The 19457-nt window shown below is 37.3% G+C and overlaps 2 protein-coding genes across 5 annotated transcripts in view; one reads left to right on the forward strand and one right to left on the reverse strand.

Moving 5' to 3' along the window:
* Positions 1–2678, reverse strand: part of LOC123534983 (uncharacterized) — a 76633-nt gene extending 73955 nt beyond the window's left edge. For 3 of the 4 annotated variants that reach the window (XM_053519626.1, XM_053519625.1, XM_053519624.1), the window contains exon 1: positions 2549–2677. The gene's annotated coding sequence lies outside the window, so the exon portion shown is untranslated. Of the gene's footprint in view, positions 1–2548 lie in introns of all 4 variants that reach the window. The other variant, XM_053519618.1, reaches the window with a different exon arrangement.
* On the forward strand, positions 892–19233 carry LOC123535053 (monocarboxylate transporter 4-like). Its single transcript, XM_053519627.1, has 5 exons — positions 892–1127; positions 13532–13661; positions 15279–15422; positions 16025–16750; positions 17417–19233. The coding sequence occupies exons 1-5, from the start codon at positions 1059–1061 to the stop codon at positions 17452–17454; spliced, it is 1107 nt and encodes a 368-aa protein (XP_053375602.1). The 5' UTR covers positions 892–1058; the 3' UTR covers positions 17455–19233.
* The last annotated feature ends 224 nt before the right edge of the window (positions 19234–19457 follow it).

Genomic DNA, 19457 nt, shown 5'->3' on the forward strand with positions numbered 1-19457 from the left:
AAAGTGTCTCATAACCGTTTACTTTTTCCGCTATTTTGAGCTGAATCTGGATGGATGAATGACCGTTTCCATTTCGTCTGAATTCCGTTACCTCAGGTAAGTCTTTAGACCCGGCCGTCTACGCGGAGCTAGGAAAGTCGATTCAAGTACATATTTACTTTACACAATAACTACTCGAACGCAGGCATCCTCAGTTCTATAAACATCATAAATAACCAGTTGAATATAAATGCCTTTTAAGTGCATCTGTCTATTTTATTTAAAAAACGTACCCAGGCCAAATGCGAAACTGGCCCCTGCCACTTAAACGCGGTAGTAGGATAATGAACACTGAAACGGGACAGAGGATATGGTAGTGGGATAATGAACACGATATTGCGATAACGAACACTGTAGTGGGAGATAATAAACACGGTAATGGGATAATGAACACGGCAGTGGGACAAAGTATATTGCAGTGGGATAATGAAAACGGTATTGCGATAACGAAAACGGTAGTACGACGAAAAAGGTATTTGGCTAATGAACACGGCAATGAGATAAGAAATACATGATATTGATATTTGTATGACGTAGCATCAAAGTCGTTACACTAGTAAAGACCAGTGGAACTTGATATACATTTGTACTGTGAATATCCTGCTAATATAAAAGACAGGGCAATCTGCTAGTCTGATTTTGTAAAAATAATATGTCCCTTTCAGTTGGGATGGGGAAAATCGAAATATTAACAACAAATTCAATGTAAGAAATTAATTTTATGAAAATGTTGACACGTGTAAATATAGGTTTAGTGTCATATAATCAGAGATGTAGAGATAGGACATGCGTATCTTATGAGAAATTGAGTACCGTTACATATAAAATGTGAAGCGTTACTATACGCATATGAGTAATGTGTACACTGTTTAGGAACACTTACTTGCACTTAAATACTTTATTTACATCAACGCAGATATCTTGTTTAATGGTATCCTAAATATGTGCGTAAAAAATAAAGTGATATCTAATACAAGATATAAATATGAACATATAAGATGGATACAAACTAGCTGAGAATGGATTGTAAGCAAGTAACGGACGGACCATGGAGTATAGCGGTTGCTTTAGCGTCATTTCTAGCTCAGGTATATACATGAAACGTCAAGCCTTGCAAATTTTTTTTTTCTAAATGTGATCAGTGATTTTATCTTTGAATATTTACAATCACTTTATGTGTCGTGTAGTAGGAAGAAAAAAAGAACATTGTTAACAACACAGATGGGATAATATCTAGGGTGACCTTTTCCGCGAGATTACACGTGCGACCTGAAGTCATTTTAAAGTTAGAATATACATGAACAAAATGGCGTCGTTTGAAGAAATATTGCAAAACAGGAGAAAATTAATTATAACTTAAACTTATTTTTCTATGGGTAAAGTTCAAAACCTAATCGACACGATTACGTCTCAGTTTTCTCTGAATTTAAGGATATTCCGACTAAAAATCACGACCTATACTTTTATTGGAAGGCGAATTACAATGAAACAATGATTTTGTTCAAGGACAAATCTCTGTTTGGAATATATTATTGCTAAAATACAAGTATAAGGATTGAATTTTATATTTTGTGAAGGTATCAATCAGACTGGGACTTCGTCTATCCAAGCTAGCGCGATTCATAGCGGCATGATTTATCTCCGTCCAAACGCACAAAAATAGTCGAGATGCACAGTCCGACATATAAAATCACATGTATCTGAACAACATTGATTTTATTCAACCATTAAATTACTGTTAATGGTACATTATTTAGATTCTTAACTAAAGACTTTAGTTTTTCTTCAATTAATTTGCAGCCGCAAGCTACACCCCAGCAGGCACAACAACGTTGAAACAAATGTTAACTGAATATTGTGTAAACTAATACCAAGATACAGGCGTGACTAATTGACAACATGTGTAGAAAGAGACGTTACCATGGTTACAAACATGTGTTATAAATGTTTCTAATTAATTCTTTTAATCCGATTTATGAGTATACTGTCGCCTTCCTGGATATTTTAAAATGTATGAATATTATTATTAAAAGTAATTACACCATTTCGAAACTAGCTACACAACAGTCCAATTTTAATAACAACGAGGAACATTTTCGGAAATGCAAAAATATCATTTACAAGTTTTAGTCCATTTTCATGAATTTTGGAACACTAGTAAATACATTGTATTTTGAAAATACAAAAAAATGCTATACCCGTCCGTTCTATTATGAAGTACTTAAGGAAATTATCAAACTTTCGATCCAACATATTGTAATATGAGGTACTCTTGTGACAACTAATTTGTGAAGGCATAAGCTAATCATTCATACATGTATATTATTCAACATTTTATCATTCAAAAACGTATAGACATTCATTGTTTCATACGAGAACCTCATTATTGCAGCTTCTTCCGGGTCGTGAAAATGTATGACATTTCACCAAAACGAAAGCTGTTTTATGTATAACTGAACTTTCTAAACTATATGTCAATGACAAACAAACGAATGCATCGATTGCTTACCTAAATAAGATGCAGAATATTCAGTTATTCAGGAATCTCACAAGTATTTACTTTGAAAAACTGACACATTTTGTTTGACTGTTGGCGCCACATTCACTTGTAAACATTGTCGTCGTATTTCCTGTTATTGGTAAAAAATTTACCATACTGTATCGCCAATCATTTATAGTTTATATTGTGACTTATAAATGGTAGCAGTCCTTTTTACCCAGCGTAAGATTAAGAACATTATAGTAAGCCCAAGGGAAGACTATTTCTTGCTCATCTGGAGTGGCGGATGGTTACACAGAAAGGGAAATTCCGCAGAGTTTCTGATTAATTGAAAATGGCCATTCGGTGGAATCCGGGATTCTGATTGGATGGACGGTTAAATTACCGCTTTCAGGCATGGAATCGAAGTATTATGGCGCGGAACAAATAAAACTGCATGCGCACCCGGAATGCCAGCTTTTCACTTTCTATTTTCGGCCAGGACCACCCAAAATTACAGTCATCAAATTTCTTTAATAAATCATTATAAAGTTAACAATACTAACGTAATATTATAATTAACATTTCCCTGGAGGATCAGAGAACCATACAGGAGCCGACCAGCAGCAATGTAAATATAAGTTTAGATAAAATACGGATAACACACAGACTTTACGAGAACGTTTGATTAGATCTATTAAATCAGATTAACATTTAAACTAATATTACTAACCTTACTAAATTTTAGCTATTGTAATTAAATATATTTATTTGTTAAACATATAGCTTATTTATTTCTCCCTTTATTAAATTCCGCTCGACCCTCAGTAAGTATACGGAAATTGTCGTCTGCCGTCGTAGCCGAACGGACGTTAGGAACAGGACCGAGTATCAGTCGTTTTTCCCGTTACAATGGTGTTAGAAGTGCAGATGTTGATATATTTTTAACATCACGGACCAACCTGTTCAGCAGACGGATTTTCAACCAACTTGGAAATATCTGCTCTACGGCCGCTTTCAACGGATCAACAGCACGGAAAATATCTTTGTTGGAGATACAAGGTTGGGTGCTATACCGTACAGCGGGATTTAGGCTGCAGCGGAAATTACGGATCCGTACGTCAGTTTTGTCCATAGTCGGGTAATAGAATTACGACCGTTGCGCAGGTGCGGAAAGTTCCGTAAAACTCCGTAGCAGACGTGTACGGATATTTTTTACGGATTTACACACAACGGAAATCATCCGCAGGGCGAATTTTTCTGTCGATTGGAACGGATCCGTACAACGGAATTTTTATTTGAAAAGTAGCATACGGGCCCGTTTAGCTGTATTGCTGGGATCCGCACGACGGAAATTTTTAGCTGAACTTTATGAAGACAATAAGATAAAATAAAGCCATCTGAGTACTGCGACACTTTCACATATTCTGTCTAGATACAGGGCGTTATTATATAGATTTTTAAGCGTTCCTATTGTTTTAAGGACGGATCCGTACAAAGGTTATTTTTTTTTATGTGTGTGCAGATTGATTACATTGATTGTAATTGAACTGGGAGAAAAGTAAGTAAGCTGACTATACCATACTGAATTTAATGCAGTGACATAGTGTATTTCATAAAAAAACTGTTTTATATTTGATTTCCAGGGAAATCAGGCCATTAGAATCGGACATCATTTACCTCCTTTTCTTTCACTTTTACAGAAAAGTTCATTTACCATCTTTGTATTTATATAGTTGATAATATGGCCGAAGACCATGAGTCGTCCGATTCGGAGGTTGAGTTTAACATCAACAACAATGCAGGAGACGAGGAGGATTTCCGAGGGGAACTTTGTGATCACAATTACAGAGCACATGAAGGCAGACAGGGGCGTAATCGCCCACCTCAGATTAAACCAGACTCTTTCACTGGAGAAGAAGATTGGGACCAGTACTTTGCATACTTTGAAGATTGTGCAGAACTTACTCAGTGGTCCGAAAAGGAGAAATTATTGTACCTTGCTACGTCATTGAAACAACAAGTCAGACTATTTTATAGCTCTTTACCTGTACAAGAGAAGCGTTCTTACAGAGCTCTGGTATCCAAGCTTGAACAAAGGTTTGGCAACAGACGGCAACAGACTAGGTGGCTGTCGAAAATGCAAACTAGGACTAGGGGGAAACATGAGTCTATAGCTGTATTCGGAGATGAGCTTCGCCTGCTGGCGTGTAAGGCTTATGCTAATTTGGATCCTGAGGCACAGGAGATGTTAGCTCTTCAACACTTTTGCAAGAATGTTTCAGCTGACTTAAGATGCAGACTGATGGACCGGGACTGCAAGACAATCAGTGAAGCAGTAGAAGTAGTTGAGCGCTATGAAGATGTGCTAGGACATGTGAATACAGGTGACTTTATAGGGCCCTCAAGAGTTCGAGGGATATCAAGCACAACTGGAAAAGAATCAAATTTTTCCAAGGGTCTAAACATTGACGTTGAAGATATTAAAGGTGCTATTAAACGAATAGAGGGAAGACTTGACAAGATAGAGTCAAGTGCTAGTAGTAGAAGGAGGAACACAGACAGGACATGCTTTTCATGTGGAGCAAGTGATCACCTATACAAGAATTGTCCAAACAGGGGCAACCAAGGTACCAAGCCTCCTCGGAATCAGGGAAACTCCAATCTGTCATCTCGTTAGGTCGTGAGGTGACAGGCAATGAGAAAAATCGACCTAGGCATAGTAATACTTCACTTACTGCTGTAAATCATGATCCAAGAATTGGTCATGTCGGGGAAAATATACGTTTAAATACATGGGACAATGGCTTATATGTAAAAGGCTACATTGTAAACAACGACATAAGCTTTCTTCTTGATACTGGGGCTACTTCTACACTTATATCAAAAGAAACATATGACAGATGTACAAGTATCAGCAGTATGCCATTAAATGATACAGATCTAAACATGCAGACTGTGGATGGAACAAGAATAAAGGTTTATGGAAAATTACATGTTCATCTCCTTCTTGGAAATTACACAGTAGAAACAACTGTTATTGTTTGTGATATTTCATTGCAAGGATTCTTGGCCAGGACTTCATTGCCGGAAACATCAGAACATGGAATTTAGAAAGTCATGAGCTACATACTAAGAGTGGAAATATAATAAAGTGTTACACAGGCAACAGTACAAACAGCATTTGCAGAGTGTTGGCTGAAGAAACGAGAAAAATTCCTTCAAAAAGTTGTGTTATGGTACCAGTTAAAATACTAAACACAGAGTCAATGTTGGGGCTAGCCCGTGTGGATAACACAGACAGCGAAAACAATGGAAAGATGAGAATTTTGAAAGGAATTTTTGATCCACATGAGCAACAGCCATGTTTAGGTGTCATGAACTTAACAGATGAAGAAATAGTAATAGAACATACACAGGAATTAGGTCAGTGCCATGCAATATATGAGATTAGTAATGAATCTGAACAGCGATGTGCAGCGACATCTGAGAAATCTTACACACCAGACAACACACTACCAGCGCACTGGCAGGAAATGTTTGATAAGAGCACTATTCATTTAGATGATGAAGATAAGAAAAAGTTTGCAAGATTGTTACTTAACTACCAAGATGTTTTTGCTAGTTCTTCGGAAGACCTTGGATGTACTGATAGGGTTAAACACACTATAAACACGGGGAATGCGAATCCTATCCGTCAGCCAACTAGAAGACAGCCTTATGGGAAGAGAGATGTAGAAAGAGAAGAGATTGATAGGATGTTAGATAAAGGAGTTATAGAGCCATCTAACAGTCCCTGGTCATCACCTATTGTACTGGTCTCAAAGAAGGATGGATCTACAAGATTTTGCGTTGACTATAGACGTCTTAATGACGTCACGGTTCATGATGCATACCCTATTCCGCGTGTTGATGACTGTCTAGATGCATTATCTGGGTCGAAATGGTTTAGCTGCATGGACCTATGTTCAGGATTTTGGCAAATAGAACTCGATGAAAAGGACAAGGAGAAAACAGCCTTTTCAACTAGCAATGGTTTGTATCAGTTCCGAGTTGTGCCTTTCGGTCTTGTCAACGCACCTTCGACCTTCCAGAGACAAATGGAAGATGTATTAAGAGGCCTACAATGGATAGAATCACTGCTATACATGGATCACATTATTACACCAGGAGAGTCAGTTGACCAATGTCTGGAACGTCTGGAAAATGTTTTCAAGCGTCTGAGACAGGCACACTTAAAACTTAAGCCGTCAAAATGTACATTCTTTCAGAAGACAGCTAAATTTTTGGGCCATACAGTTAGTGAAAGTGGTATAGAAACAGACCCATCAAAAGTTCTTTCTGTACGTGAATGGCCAACCCCAGTTACATGTAAGCAGGTGCGAAGTTTCCTCGGTCTAGCCTCGTATTACAGACGGTTTGTGCAAGGGTTTTCGGATATCGCTAGACCGTTGCATAAGCTATGTGAAAAGAACATCTGTTTCAAATGGACAGAAGAGTGCCAGAAATCATTCAAAAAGCTGAAAGAAACTTTGACGTCAGCACCTATACTTGCCTATCCGAAACTTGGTTCAAAATTCAGTCTTGATACGGACGCCTCAGACGCTGCTGTTGGGGCTGTGCTTTCACAAGTTCAAGATGGTGTTGAAAGAGTAATTGCTTACATGGGCGAATCAATGAACTCACATGAATGGGTGTATTGTATGACTAGAAAAGAATTACTGGCAGTAATTATAGCACTGAAACACTTCCATAGTTACCTTTATGGCCAAGAAATAGTCCTTAGAACAGATAATTCAGCAGTAAGCTGGATGAGAACACTTAAAGTACCAACAGGCCAAGTAGCTCGCTGGCTACAAGAACTAAATACATACAACATAACTGTTATTCACCGGGGTGGAAAAAACCATGGGAATGCAGATGCCCTGTCGCGTATGCCATACAAGGCATGTAAACGTCAACAAGAGCTCCAAGACGAATTTGAAAATAATAATCACGACGGACAAAATAGCAAGGATGAAAACAACACTGAAATACGAGTTGTCACTAGAAGTGGTACAAGAGATCAGGATTCAGAGTTAACCAGCAATCAGTATCTTCTCAATGGCTGGGATCCGGTGGAAATATCAACAGATCAAATGAAAGATGCAAACATAGGGATGTTAAAGTTGTTACTCCAGGAAGGGAACCAGCGGCCGAATTGGGTACAGGTATCAGCTGCCACGTCTGAATTGAAAACTCTGTGGAGGCAATGGGATCGTCTGGTGATCAGAGGTAGTCTCCTGTTTCGAAAATTTACAACTGATGATGGAGATCAAAAATATCAGTTAGTAACGCCAAAAGTAAGCCGCCCAGAGGTCTTGAAATACCATCATGATATCCCAACTAGTGGTCATCTTGAGGTCGATAAAACACATAACAGAATCAGACAGTCGTTCTATTGGCCAGGTATGGCAGAGGACGTCAAGAAGTTTATTAGAGAGTGTGACAACTGTACTGTACGAAAGTTATCAAGGGAGTCAAACAAGGCACCATTAGGACAATATATTGTTGGAGAACCAATGGAGCGGATAGCAATGGACATTTTAGGCCCATTTCCGGTAACAAAGTCTGGCAACAGATACATCTTGGTAATAGCAGATTGGTTCACTTAATGGACAGAATGTGTCCCTATTCCAAATATGGAAGCAAAAACGGTTGCCAGTGCCTTACTAGATAACTTTATATGTAGGTTTGGTGCACCTCTACAAATCTACACCGACCAAGGCAGATGTTTTGAATCCAAGTTAATGGGAGACCTGTGCGACCTGTGGGGCATTGAAAAGACGCATGCAACATCGATGAGACCGCAGGGCAAATGGATTAGTAGAGTGATTCAACAGGACACTTATATCTATGTTGAAAGCTTACTGCACGACACATCAAGACAAATGGGACATCTATCTTCAGCAAATTATGATGGCCTACCGTTCTTCAATTCATAGCAGCACTAAACTGACTCCAAATAAAATGGTGTTTGGCCGTGAGGTTGTACTACCAATGCAAGCAGTGATAGGTCGCCCAGTAGAGGATGAACATAGTTCGGCTAATGATGATTATGTTATTTATTTACAGGATAAATTGCATAAATGTCACGAGATAGCACGTGATAATCTCCATGCCGCATCTGCTTACCAGAAAAAGCATTATGACAGTAACTGCAAAAGAAAGCTGTATCAACCCGGACTACTTGCCTTGTTACATGATCCATCTCGAAAAGTGGGTATAAGCTCAAAATTAGTCAACAAATGGAAAGGACCATACTTGGTTACGAAAGTGATAGATGACCTGGTCTGTCTGATAAAGCGGACGCAGAGAGATTAACCTAAGGCTTACCATGTAGATCGACTATATCCTTATAAAGGGAATAAAATACCCAGCTGGGTGGTAAAAGAAACGAGATCCAAGCAGTAAAATGCAATTGTCTTTATTTATGAAGCACATGTACATTTATATATTGCAGAACAATTGTATCTTTAAGACTAAATAAATAAATAGTGTATAAATAAACTATGTAAAAGTAATTGTGAATATACATAATAAAAATGTATATAAAACAGTTGTATAAATAAATTTCATGAAAAAAACACGAAGTGCATACATGTGCATAAACGTAATAAATATGTGTAAGAAACAGTTGTATAAATAAACAGTGAAAGTTTCAACAAGTATTGCACTTTTTGTTAGATTCATTCCGGAACGTCGCGAACGGCAGACACGATAACAGAACGGATCGTGAATTCATTTTTTTTACCTAACGGCATCAATGTACACTTACTAAGAAGCCTATTATAACTGATGTCTGACCTTTAATTTACGGTATGCCATAAATTTATATATTTCAGGGAGAAATGTCAGCTTTGTAAGGCAATGTTTCCAACACAGGCTTTGCTACACTCGCATCTTATATCTTCTGCTCACAGGAGGTTGACAGTTTTATGCCCATGGTGTCTAGGCAATGAAAAGACGTTTACAAGAATCCATGTCTTAGAGGTCCATGTCAGGACCACACATACATCTGTGGCTGTCACAAAGGACAAATTTACAACAAGGGCCAATGGATTCTACCTTGCAAAGCATCCAAAGGATTTCGCGAGGATTGTGGACAAAATAGGGCCTTATAATTCAGATGTTGCACGTGAGGCGAGAAACGCGGTTAGGACATGGGCTGAGAGCTTTGATGATAGTCAAGTTAGAGCTGATAAGTGGAATACAGGATGGAAAGCTGGAGTAGAAATAGCTAGCAGTAAGGCTAAACCTAGTAAGAGTAGGAGTATTTCAAGGGAAAAATCCACAGGTGCAGATAGCCGAAGAGTTGTGGAGATACATGACAGGGATGATAATAGAAGAAGCAGAGACTTTGATAATGTTGAAAAGAGAGATGGGAGAAATGAAAGTCGGAAGTTTGATACTGAGAAGGGGAGAGATGAAGATCTGCGGAATGATAGTGAGCGCCGAGGGACAGATACCGGTAGAGATAGAGACCGAGAGATGAACATTAACAGAGACAGAGTGACGACTACCAACAGAGAAAGAGATAGAGGGACAGATACTAGTAGAGATAGAGATAGGGAGACGAACACGGAGAGAGATAGAGAAACAGACACCAGTAAAGAAAAACACAGGGAGATAAACACCAACAGAGAAAGAGACAGACTGACGAAGGATACCCACAAAGAAAGAGTGAGAGATGCAGATACAATTAGAAACAGAGATAGGGAGATGAACACCGACAAAGATAGAGTGACGAATACCAACAGAGAAAGAGATAGATTGACGAATACTCACAAGGAAAGAGATAGAGAGAATGAAAGCCATAGAGATAAGGAAGCAGAAAGCAGTAGAAGCAGAGAGACAGATACCAGTAGAGATAAAGGGGCAGATAGCAGTACGGGCAAAGAGGCAAATACAGATAAGAGATAAAGTGAAGAATACACGTAGAGAAAGAGATAGCGAGAAAAATACATATACAGACAGAGACAAAGCTAAAAATACCAATAATAACAGAAAGACTGATACACATACGGAGAGAGAGCGAGAGACGAATACCAATAAGGACAGGACTGGCGATAAGGAGGCGGAGATTAGTAAGAAAAGAGATCGAAGTAATGCATAAGAGCAAAGGAAAAGCAAACAGAGAAAGATTGACGATGGGTTTGAGAACTATGTCGATAACATAGAATTAGGAGAGGAGGCTGGAGTTCCATCATTTTCGAGCAGCGGAGGATCCTCGCCAACATCATCATCCTCGTCATCATGCTCCAACTGTACAACTATCTCCCAGCCAGGATTTGATGATGGCCTTAAAGCTAGAGCCCAGCGCACTCTGATTAAGGGGTTTATGCCTGTATGCCAACCTGCCAGGAGGGACTGGACAACTGTCGAAGAATTCAGTTTAGAGTCGATGGGGATCAAAGTAAATTGGCCTCCTGAAAATTGGACTAGAATGACACCGGACCAGAAACTTATGTCACATAAATTTATTTCTATGTTCCTGGAGAAAACACTGGGAAATGGCTTTCCGTTGCTCTCTAGGAGAGCACTGCTTGATAAGAACAATTTCATGGCATTGGAAGGAGAGGGAAGACCACAAGAGGAGGCAGATCCTGGTGACAAGACCGATGCAAAGATTAGATACTATAACTATAGTTATATGAAGTGTGTCGCCAGGGGTGAAGTTCAGGACACAAGGATGTCCAGGAGTTTGGTAAACAGCATAGAGGGGGCCTGTAGGTGAGCCGACACTGATCACATAACAGAAAAGTTAGATGCTTCAGGTGTTAAACTGAAAATATAAGTGGTAAAGTGTAGCTGTGCCTAGGTCAGTTTTGTTCATTAATTAAAGACTTTAGACAATGTTTTCTTAAAACTGTTTCACAGTAAAATACATATTTGTCTTGCTATATCTAAATTTGTCATGTAAAATGTTATTACAAGTTCACATATGTTATAAATGCATTGTTTTCAATTTTATGCCTATGAGGTTAATCCAGGAGGATTAAATGTTAAAGGAGGGGCAAGTGTAATATGAGGTACTCTTGTGACAACTAATTTGTGAAGGCATAAGCTAATCATTCATACATGTATATTATTCAACATTTTATCATTCAAAAACGTATAGACGTTCATTGTTTCATACGAGAACCTCATTATTGCAGCTTCTTCCGGGTCGTGAAAATGTATGACATTTCACCAAAACGAAAGCTGTTTTATGTATAACTGAACTTTCTAAACTATATGTCAATGACAAACGAATGAATGCATCGATTGCTTACCTTAATAAGATGCAGAATATTCAGTTATTCAGGAACCTCACAAGTATTTACTTTGAAAAACTGACACATTTTGTTTGACTGTCGGCGCCACATTCACTTGTAAACATTGTCGTCATATTTCCTGTTATTGGTAAAAACTCTACCATACTGTATCGCCAATCATTTATAGTTTATATTGTGACTTATAAATGGTAGCAGTCCTTTTTACCCAGCGTAAGATTAAGAACATTATAGTAAGCCCAAGGGAAGACTATTTCTTGCTCATCTGGAGTGGCGGATGGTTACACAGAAAGGGAAATTCCGCAGAGTTTCTGGTTGGTTGAAAATGGCCATTCCGGTGGAATCCGGGTTTCTGATTGGATAGACGGTTAAATTACCGCTTTCAGCCTTGGAATCGAAGTATTTTGGCGCGGAACATATAAAACTGCATGCGCACCCGGAATGCCAGCTTTTCACTTTCTATTTTCGGCCAGGACCACCCAAAATTACAGTCATCAAATTTCTTTAATAAATCATTTTAAAGTTAACATTACTAACGTAATATTATAATTAACATTTCCCTGGAGGATCAGAGAACCATACAGGAGCCGACCAGCAGCAATGTAAATATAAGTTTAGATAAAATACGGATATCACACAGACTTTACCAGAACGTTTGATTAGATCTATTAAATCAGATTAACATTTAAACTAATATTACTAACCTTACTAAATTTTAGCTATTGTAATTAAATATATTTATTTGTTAAACATATAGCTTATTTATTTCTCCCTTTATTAAATTACGCTCGACCCTCAGTAAGTATACGGAAATTGTCGTCTGCCGTCGTAGCCGAACGGACGTTAGGAACAGGACCGAGTATCAGTCGTTTTTCCCGTTACAATGTTACAATTTAATATCACATTTTTTTCCAAACAGTTTAAATAAATGTTAATTTTTTCGGGGTAAATAATAATGTAGATTTCTTACTCATGTACAGATATCTGTAGATGCCATTTGATTTATTTTTTGTTTCAAACTAAAGAGAATCAGCCAGACCATAGTTTACTTTTCATCGGTCAGATAACAACGATTTTTCAACGTTGAAACATCGTCTTGAATTCGACTATATTTCAACGTCGGAAGATCAACTTTATTTCGACATTGAAACAACGTCATATTTCGACATTATCTCATCGTTGACTGTCCAACCTTGAATCAACGTTGTTTTATGTCATGACCTAAATACATCTTTGTATTATATACCTATATAAATTCTGTAAAATATCGGCTTGTATTTCACAATTACATATGAACAGGAAGAAAAATATCCGTATTGTACCTTTTAAATTCCGTATTGTACCATCCGTATTGTATGCTGCCGGACTACTTTTATTGATATGCATGACCTGACACAGTTCTATAAAAAGAGCACATAAAAACTTCACTTAGTTCCATTAACATTGAAGATTTCGTTCAATAACAAGACAACAAAAAGGTAGATGTGTATAAAAAAGGGTATATATAACTGTAGCTAGATCTGGGAATTTGTATTCGGCTCTCGTAGGTTTTGCAAGGTCAGATCACACTCGGCGCTTGCGCGCCTCGTGAGATCATACAGCATTCAAGCTACTGTTATAATAACCCTATTGTATTAGCTGATATGGATAACTTAATGAAACAATCGTTGTCATGGATTTCCGTTACTTGTATTTTCAGGGTATCCTTGGCGGCCATGTATATACCACTGGTATTTTCTATACCATTTTTAAGCAACAATATCCGGGGGCGAGTGAGGTAGCCATTTCTTGGATGTGTACTCTCCCGTTGACTTTATGGTTTATTGTTGGTAAGCCTTTTTAAAACATAGTCTGTAAACTTCTCGTTAACAAGTTGACATTGTAGTTTATTGTCAGTAAACCTTTTTGGACCATAGTCTGTAAACTTCTCGTTAACAATTAAGTTGACTTTATGGTTTATTTTTGGTAAGCCTTTTTGGAACATAGTAGTCTGTAAACTTCTCGTTAACAATTAAGTTGACATTGTGGTTTATTGATTGTAAGCCTTTTTGGAACATAGTCTGTAAACTTCTCGTTAACAAATTGACATTGTGGTTTATTGTCGGTAAGCCTTTTTGGAACATAGTCTGTAAACTTCTCGTTAACAAACTAACATTGTGGTTTATTGTCGGTAAGCCTTTTTGGAACATAGTCTGTAAACGTCTCGTTAACAAGTTGACATTGTGGTTTATTGTCGGTAAGCCATTTTGGAACATATTCTGTAAACTTCTCGGTAACAATTAAGTTGACATTGTGGTTTATTGTTGGTAAGCCTTTTTGGAACATATTCTGTAAACTTCTCGGTAACAATTAAGTTGACATTGTGGTTTATTGTCAGTTAGCCTTTTTGGAACATATTCTGTAAACTTCTCGGTAACAATGAGGTTGAAATTGTGGTTTATTGTTGGTAAGCCTTTTTGGAACATAGTCTGTAAACTTCTCGTTAACAAATTGACATTGTGGTTTATTGTTGGTAAGCCTTTCTGGAACATAGTCTGTACACTTCTCGTTAACAAATTGTCATTATTGTGGTTTATTGTCAGTAAGCCTTTTTGGAACATAGTCTGTAAACGTCTCGTTAACAAGTTGACAGTGTGGTCTATTGTCGGTAAGCCTTTTTGGAACATAGTCTGTAAACTTCTCGGTAACAATTAAGTTGACATTGTGGTTTATTGTTGGTAAGCCTTTTTGGAACATAGTCTGTAAACTTCTCGTTAACAAATTGACACTGTGGTTTATTGTTGGTAAGCCTTTCTGGAACATAGTCTGTACACTTCTCGTTAACAAATTGTCATAATTGTGGTTTATTGTCAGTAAGCCTTTTTGGAACATAGTCTGTAAACGTCTCGTTAACAAGTTGACAGTGTGGTCTATTGTCGGTAAGCCTTTTTGGAACATAGTCTGTAAACTTCTCGGTAACAATTAAGTTGACATTGTGGTTTATTGTTGGTAAGCCTTTTTGGAACATAGTCTGTAAACTTCTCGGTAACAATTAAGTTGACATTGTGGTTATTTTTGGTAAGCCTTTTTGGAACATAGTCTGTAAACTTCTCGTTAACAATTAAGTTGACATTGTGGTTTATTGTCGGAAAGCCTTTTTGCGAACATAGTCTGTAAACTTCTCGTTAACAAATTGACATTGTGGTTTATTGCCTTCTTTAAACGTTTCGTAACATATATATGGTGACGTAGTTACCATCTACATGTAAATGTAAGTTATACTGGGCTGAGGTCTAAGCATCCTTGACTTTGTGATTTATTGTGGGGGTAAGGTTTCCGTTACATTCTACAGAATGTTCTTGTGGTTTATTGTCGGTAAGCTATTTTTTGCACTCTATCCTTTGATATTGTGGAACACTGTTCCATGTCATCATACTTGGTTAATGGGAGGTAATTTTATGCTTTAGGTCCTCTGGGAAGTATATTTACCAACCGTTACGGCTGCAGGATATGCTCTGTGATTGGTGGATTACTGGCGTCATTCGGGTTGACCTTATGTTATGTTTCAACTAAATTCTACATGGTGTTCGTTTTCTACGGACTTTTAGCAGGTAATTATGAAAATCCATTTACGAACTTTTAGCAGGTAATTATCAAAATCCAGCAGGTAATTATTAAAATCCATCTATGGACTTTTAGCAGCTAATTATTTCTATATTTCAGAACTAAATCTCATGTTTGGAGAGTTCCAAAACAATACAAGTTAATAAAGGACTGTCTAGAAATGAAATTTTATGTTTCACATTTTTTTTTGAAAACAGTTCTAACCAGTTTCAGAATTACGTAGCTGCCAATATATATCCTTTGCTAATTGTACGCGAACGCTCGAGTATTGTAGAAAAGAAATGTATTCGTAAATGGTTTAATAAAAAAGGTAAGATGAATTACATGTATGTCACAACTGTCAAAATATGGCATCCAGACATCACATTTTGTAAAGTTATAATTAAGGTTCTATCACACTGTTGTTGATTCGATAGATTACTGAGGCTATAAATTATACCCTCGTTCCAAGATACAGGTTGAAGTCAAAATAAGGTAACACTTGTCTTGCTATATCATAAATATTTGACAATGCGCGTCATTTTTTTTTTTTTTTTTTTTTTTTATCGAAGGAAATTAAACATTATACGAAACGATTTCTTCATTCCAGGTATTGGGAATGGAATTCATTATGTCGGATTCGTGACAGCCGTGAATAGATACTTCAAAAAGTACCGACTTATAGCAAACATCATATCAACAATAGGTGTCACATTCGGTATGGCAGTGTACGCGGCCTTGGTGCCACCAATGACCGAGACCTTCGGCTGGAAGGGAACCTTGCTAATTCTAGGAGGGATATCATTCAATTTGTGCGCACTTGGTTGTGCCCTGTTTCCTACAGTTTCACAGTCTTCTTCTTCAAAGGTGTTAAACATAGGTCTGCTCAGGGACAAGTACTTTTTATTGTTTGGCGTCCAGTACCTGTTTTGCAACCTCTCAAGTTCTATGATTTTCCTCCATCTGCCAGCTCTGTTATTATCATTTGAAACGGGCGCTTCATATTGGTTTTTTTCATTGACAGTCTATGGAATTGCTAACTGTTTTATGAAAGTTTTATATAGTGTAATCGTGTATCTTAGAAAGCCAGACTCGAGCATTGTGTACACCGGTTCCCTAACTATAAGCGGTATCGTTATGATTCTGTTGCCAGCGTTACAGAACCAGGTCTGGGTGATAGTCCTGGTTGCAATATTAGGATGTACATGCAGTGTTACAGGTGGACATAACGTGGAGGTGATTTTATACCTTGTGGGTCAAGAAAACGTTTCGGATGGCCTTGGTTTCGGACAGGTTGCTAAGGCTTCCGGAAGTCTTCTCGCCGGACCGCTAGCTGGTAAGAAAATTCTGTTTTACAGATGAAACTTTGGGTAATTTGCTTTAAATTTACATTTATTCTGTCATTATTTATACTCAGAACACCAAATAGCAGTCAATAATGTCGCTACGTTTTGTTCAGTGAACAAGCCGGGGTAAATTTGCTACTGAAGTATTTCCTGTCGTAAATTGAACACATAGCCTTTAGCAAAGGGTTCGTCGTTTCACTCATTCACTGTATCATCATGGTCTCTTTTGTAAACATTTTCCGTCCGATCTCCCTAATATCCATTCAGCTTGTTATACAGAGAAATGACAGTGCGACTTGCTATCTTATATTGTATTTTTGTCGTTGTATGGTTAACATTAATGTTCGGCGGGTTTACAAGAAAATATCAGGCTTTGCAGAGAGGTATACTGTACTATTCTACCGTTTTGTTAGCAGTATTAAACATACGTTTTGTTACAGTAGTGAAATACTTATTCAGTCTGGAAAAGGCTATAAGAAAAGTGGTAATTTATTTATGGCATACACGACGACCTTAGTACTGGGTCTCAAAATGCAAAAAGTATAACATGCCAGTAACAAACTATGTTTTTATGAACAGTGTGGCACTAGATTAAGGTTTGAAATATTTTCTGTTTACACAAACAGGTTTGCAACTGTAACTTTTGTTTTCTTCAGGACTGTTGTATGAAGCCAGCAGACGTTACGATACATAATTTTTCGTCGGCGGTAGCGTGATGATCGCCGGGTGTTTGCTGATGCTGCCGGTGATAAAAATGCCCCGACGAAAGAGAAAGAAAGCAGCACAGGAAACAGAAATCATATCTAACCTGCCTGTTCAACAAAAACAGACTCAAGATAATGCTAGTATACCTATGCTCAAAGTTTAGCTATTGCTTGTAGAAATAAGAAAAGTCGTCTTCAAAATAAATATAAATCGTACTTCCAACGTAGATCAAGGACCTTTTGAGTTGATACCGTTATCATTATAAAAAGTTATGGAAGAGTAAACCCGACAGAATACCATCAGTTATGGTAATAGGTTATGTAAAAGCAAACCGCATTGAAGAATCAACAGGGGAAAACCGGCTTCTCGCTTAACAGAAAATGTATAACGTCGCGAAAGGAACTATTACGGAAGGACAATACACAGAATCTGAGTATCATACGCAAATCCATATCTTAAAACCGTTCCTTAATGACGTACATGTACTGATATTGTACATAATTTATGTACTAATTATATAGCACTCTATCGTATGTAAGGATCTGTGACGTCACCGATAATTGCATTATGGTATAACTGCTGCCCAAACAAAAAAAAGATTGGAATGAATCGGTGTAATAAATGGTGAACAAATCGGGTGATTTGTTCACGATTTGATCACGATTCAAATGGTATGCAAATGAGCTAATGAATCGGTAATAAATCGTAAACAAATCGTTTAATAAATCGGTAACAAATCAGGACTTTAAATTGTTTTGCTAAATAATGAATCGGTAACAAATCGGGTATGCTGAAGTTGAAATGAAAGGAATTTGGAAATCAGTGGCACTAATAAATCGGTAATAAATCGTGCTAATGAGTCGGTAATGAATCGTACTAATAACTCAGCATTATTTTTAAGGGACGAAAGCATGGGTACAAAAAGTTTGAGGACGAATTGTGTGTAAATTCTCTAGAAAGGGTAGCATTAGCTATAAAATGGCAAAATAAATGTTCTCGTCAGTAAAGAAAAACATGAAATATATAGATTCTATTTACAGTATAGCAATTGCAAAATTCAAGAATATGATACATATTAGAACATATGCATCAGATCTAATTTATAAAATTTCTTTAAAGTTGTCATGAAAACATACGACAATCTTGTAATTATTTCCTAAAAACTTAACAGCTTCAAATATAGTGTAGAGAGCTAATGTATGTACTTAAACATGTCCTTTTACAACTATATTAGACAATCAAACATTTGCACTTACTCCATAACAGTTAAAATTCCAGTATTTCAGAGGACATGTGGTGTTTCTGTGTATTTCAGTTATCCCGCCAAAATGCATTAAAGATGGCTGACAATATACTCATGTTTCCCGCCCAAAAAGTCACAACTTTACTTTTTAATGAATCGGTAATAAATGGTACTGCACAAAATATCTGTTTCTAATGAATGTTAAACAAATCGGTTATCTGCAATGAATGGGGGAGGGACTTTCTCTCCAAAACCCGATTTGCTTCCGATTCATTAAATGAATCGTAAACAAATGGTGTTAATAAATCGGCAAATCCCGATTTGTTCACCATTTATTCACGATTTTGATACCATTTGTTACTGGATTTTTTTGTTTGGGTGTGTGTTCTATTTATAGAACACGAGAGAGTGCTATTGCATTTGCTCAAAAAATTATCTCTATATAAACTGCAGATTGCGAATAGAATGTGAAATCATGATTTTCTTGGTAAATGTGGTAAGATACATTAAGCAATAAATATGTATAGCTCATATAGGTCTAGCTTATTCAGTAGCTCCTGTGAAACCAGTAGTTTTTATGCAAGACCCCTTGATGAATTAGAATACGTTTATAGTGTAGTCGCGAGTATGCGAGATTATAAATCCTTCCCACTGCGCTGACTGATATTCTTTAGATATTATCACAGAATGATATTATATTAAAGTTCTATATAGCATTTGCCCATGCTACGAAAACCAGAGAAATTGTT

This window comes from Mercenaria mercenaria, chromosome 12, assembly GCF_021730395.1.
Source record: "Mercenaria mercenaria strain notata chromosome 12, MADL_Memer_1, whole genome shotgun sequence".
NCBI classification, from domain to species: domain Eukaryota; kingdom Metazoa; phylum Mollusca; class Bivalvia; order Venerida; family Veneridae; genus Mercenaria; species Mercenaria mercenaria.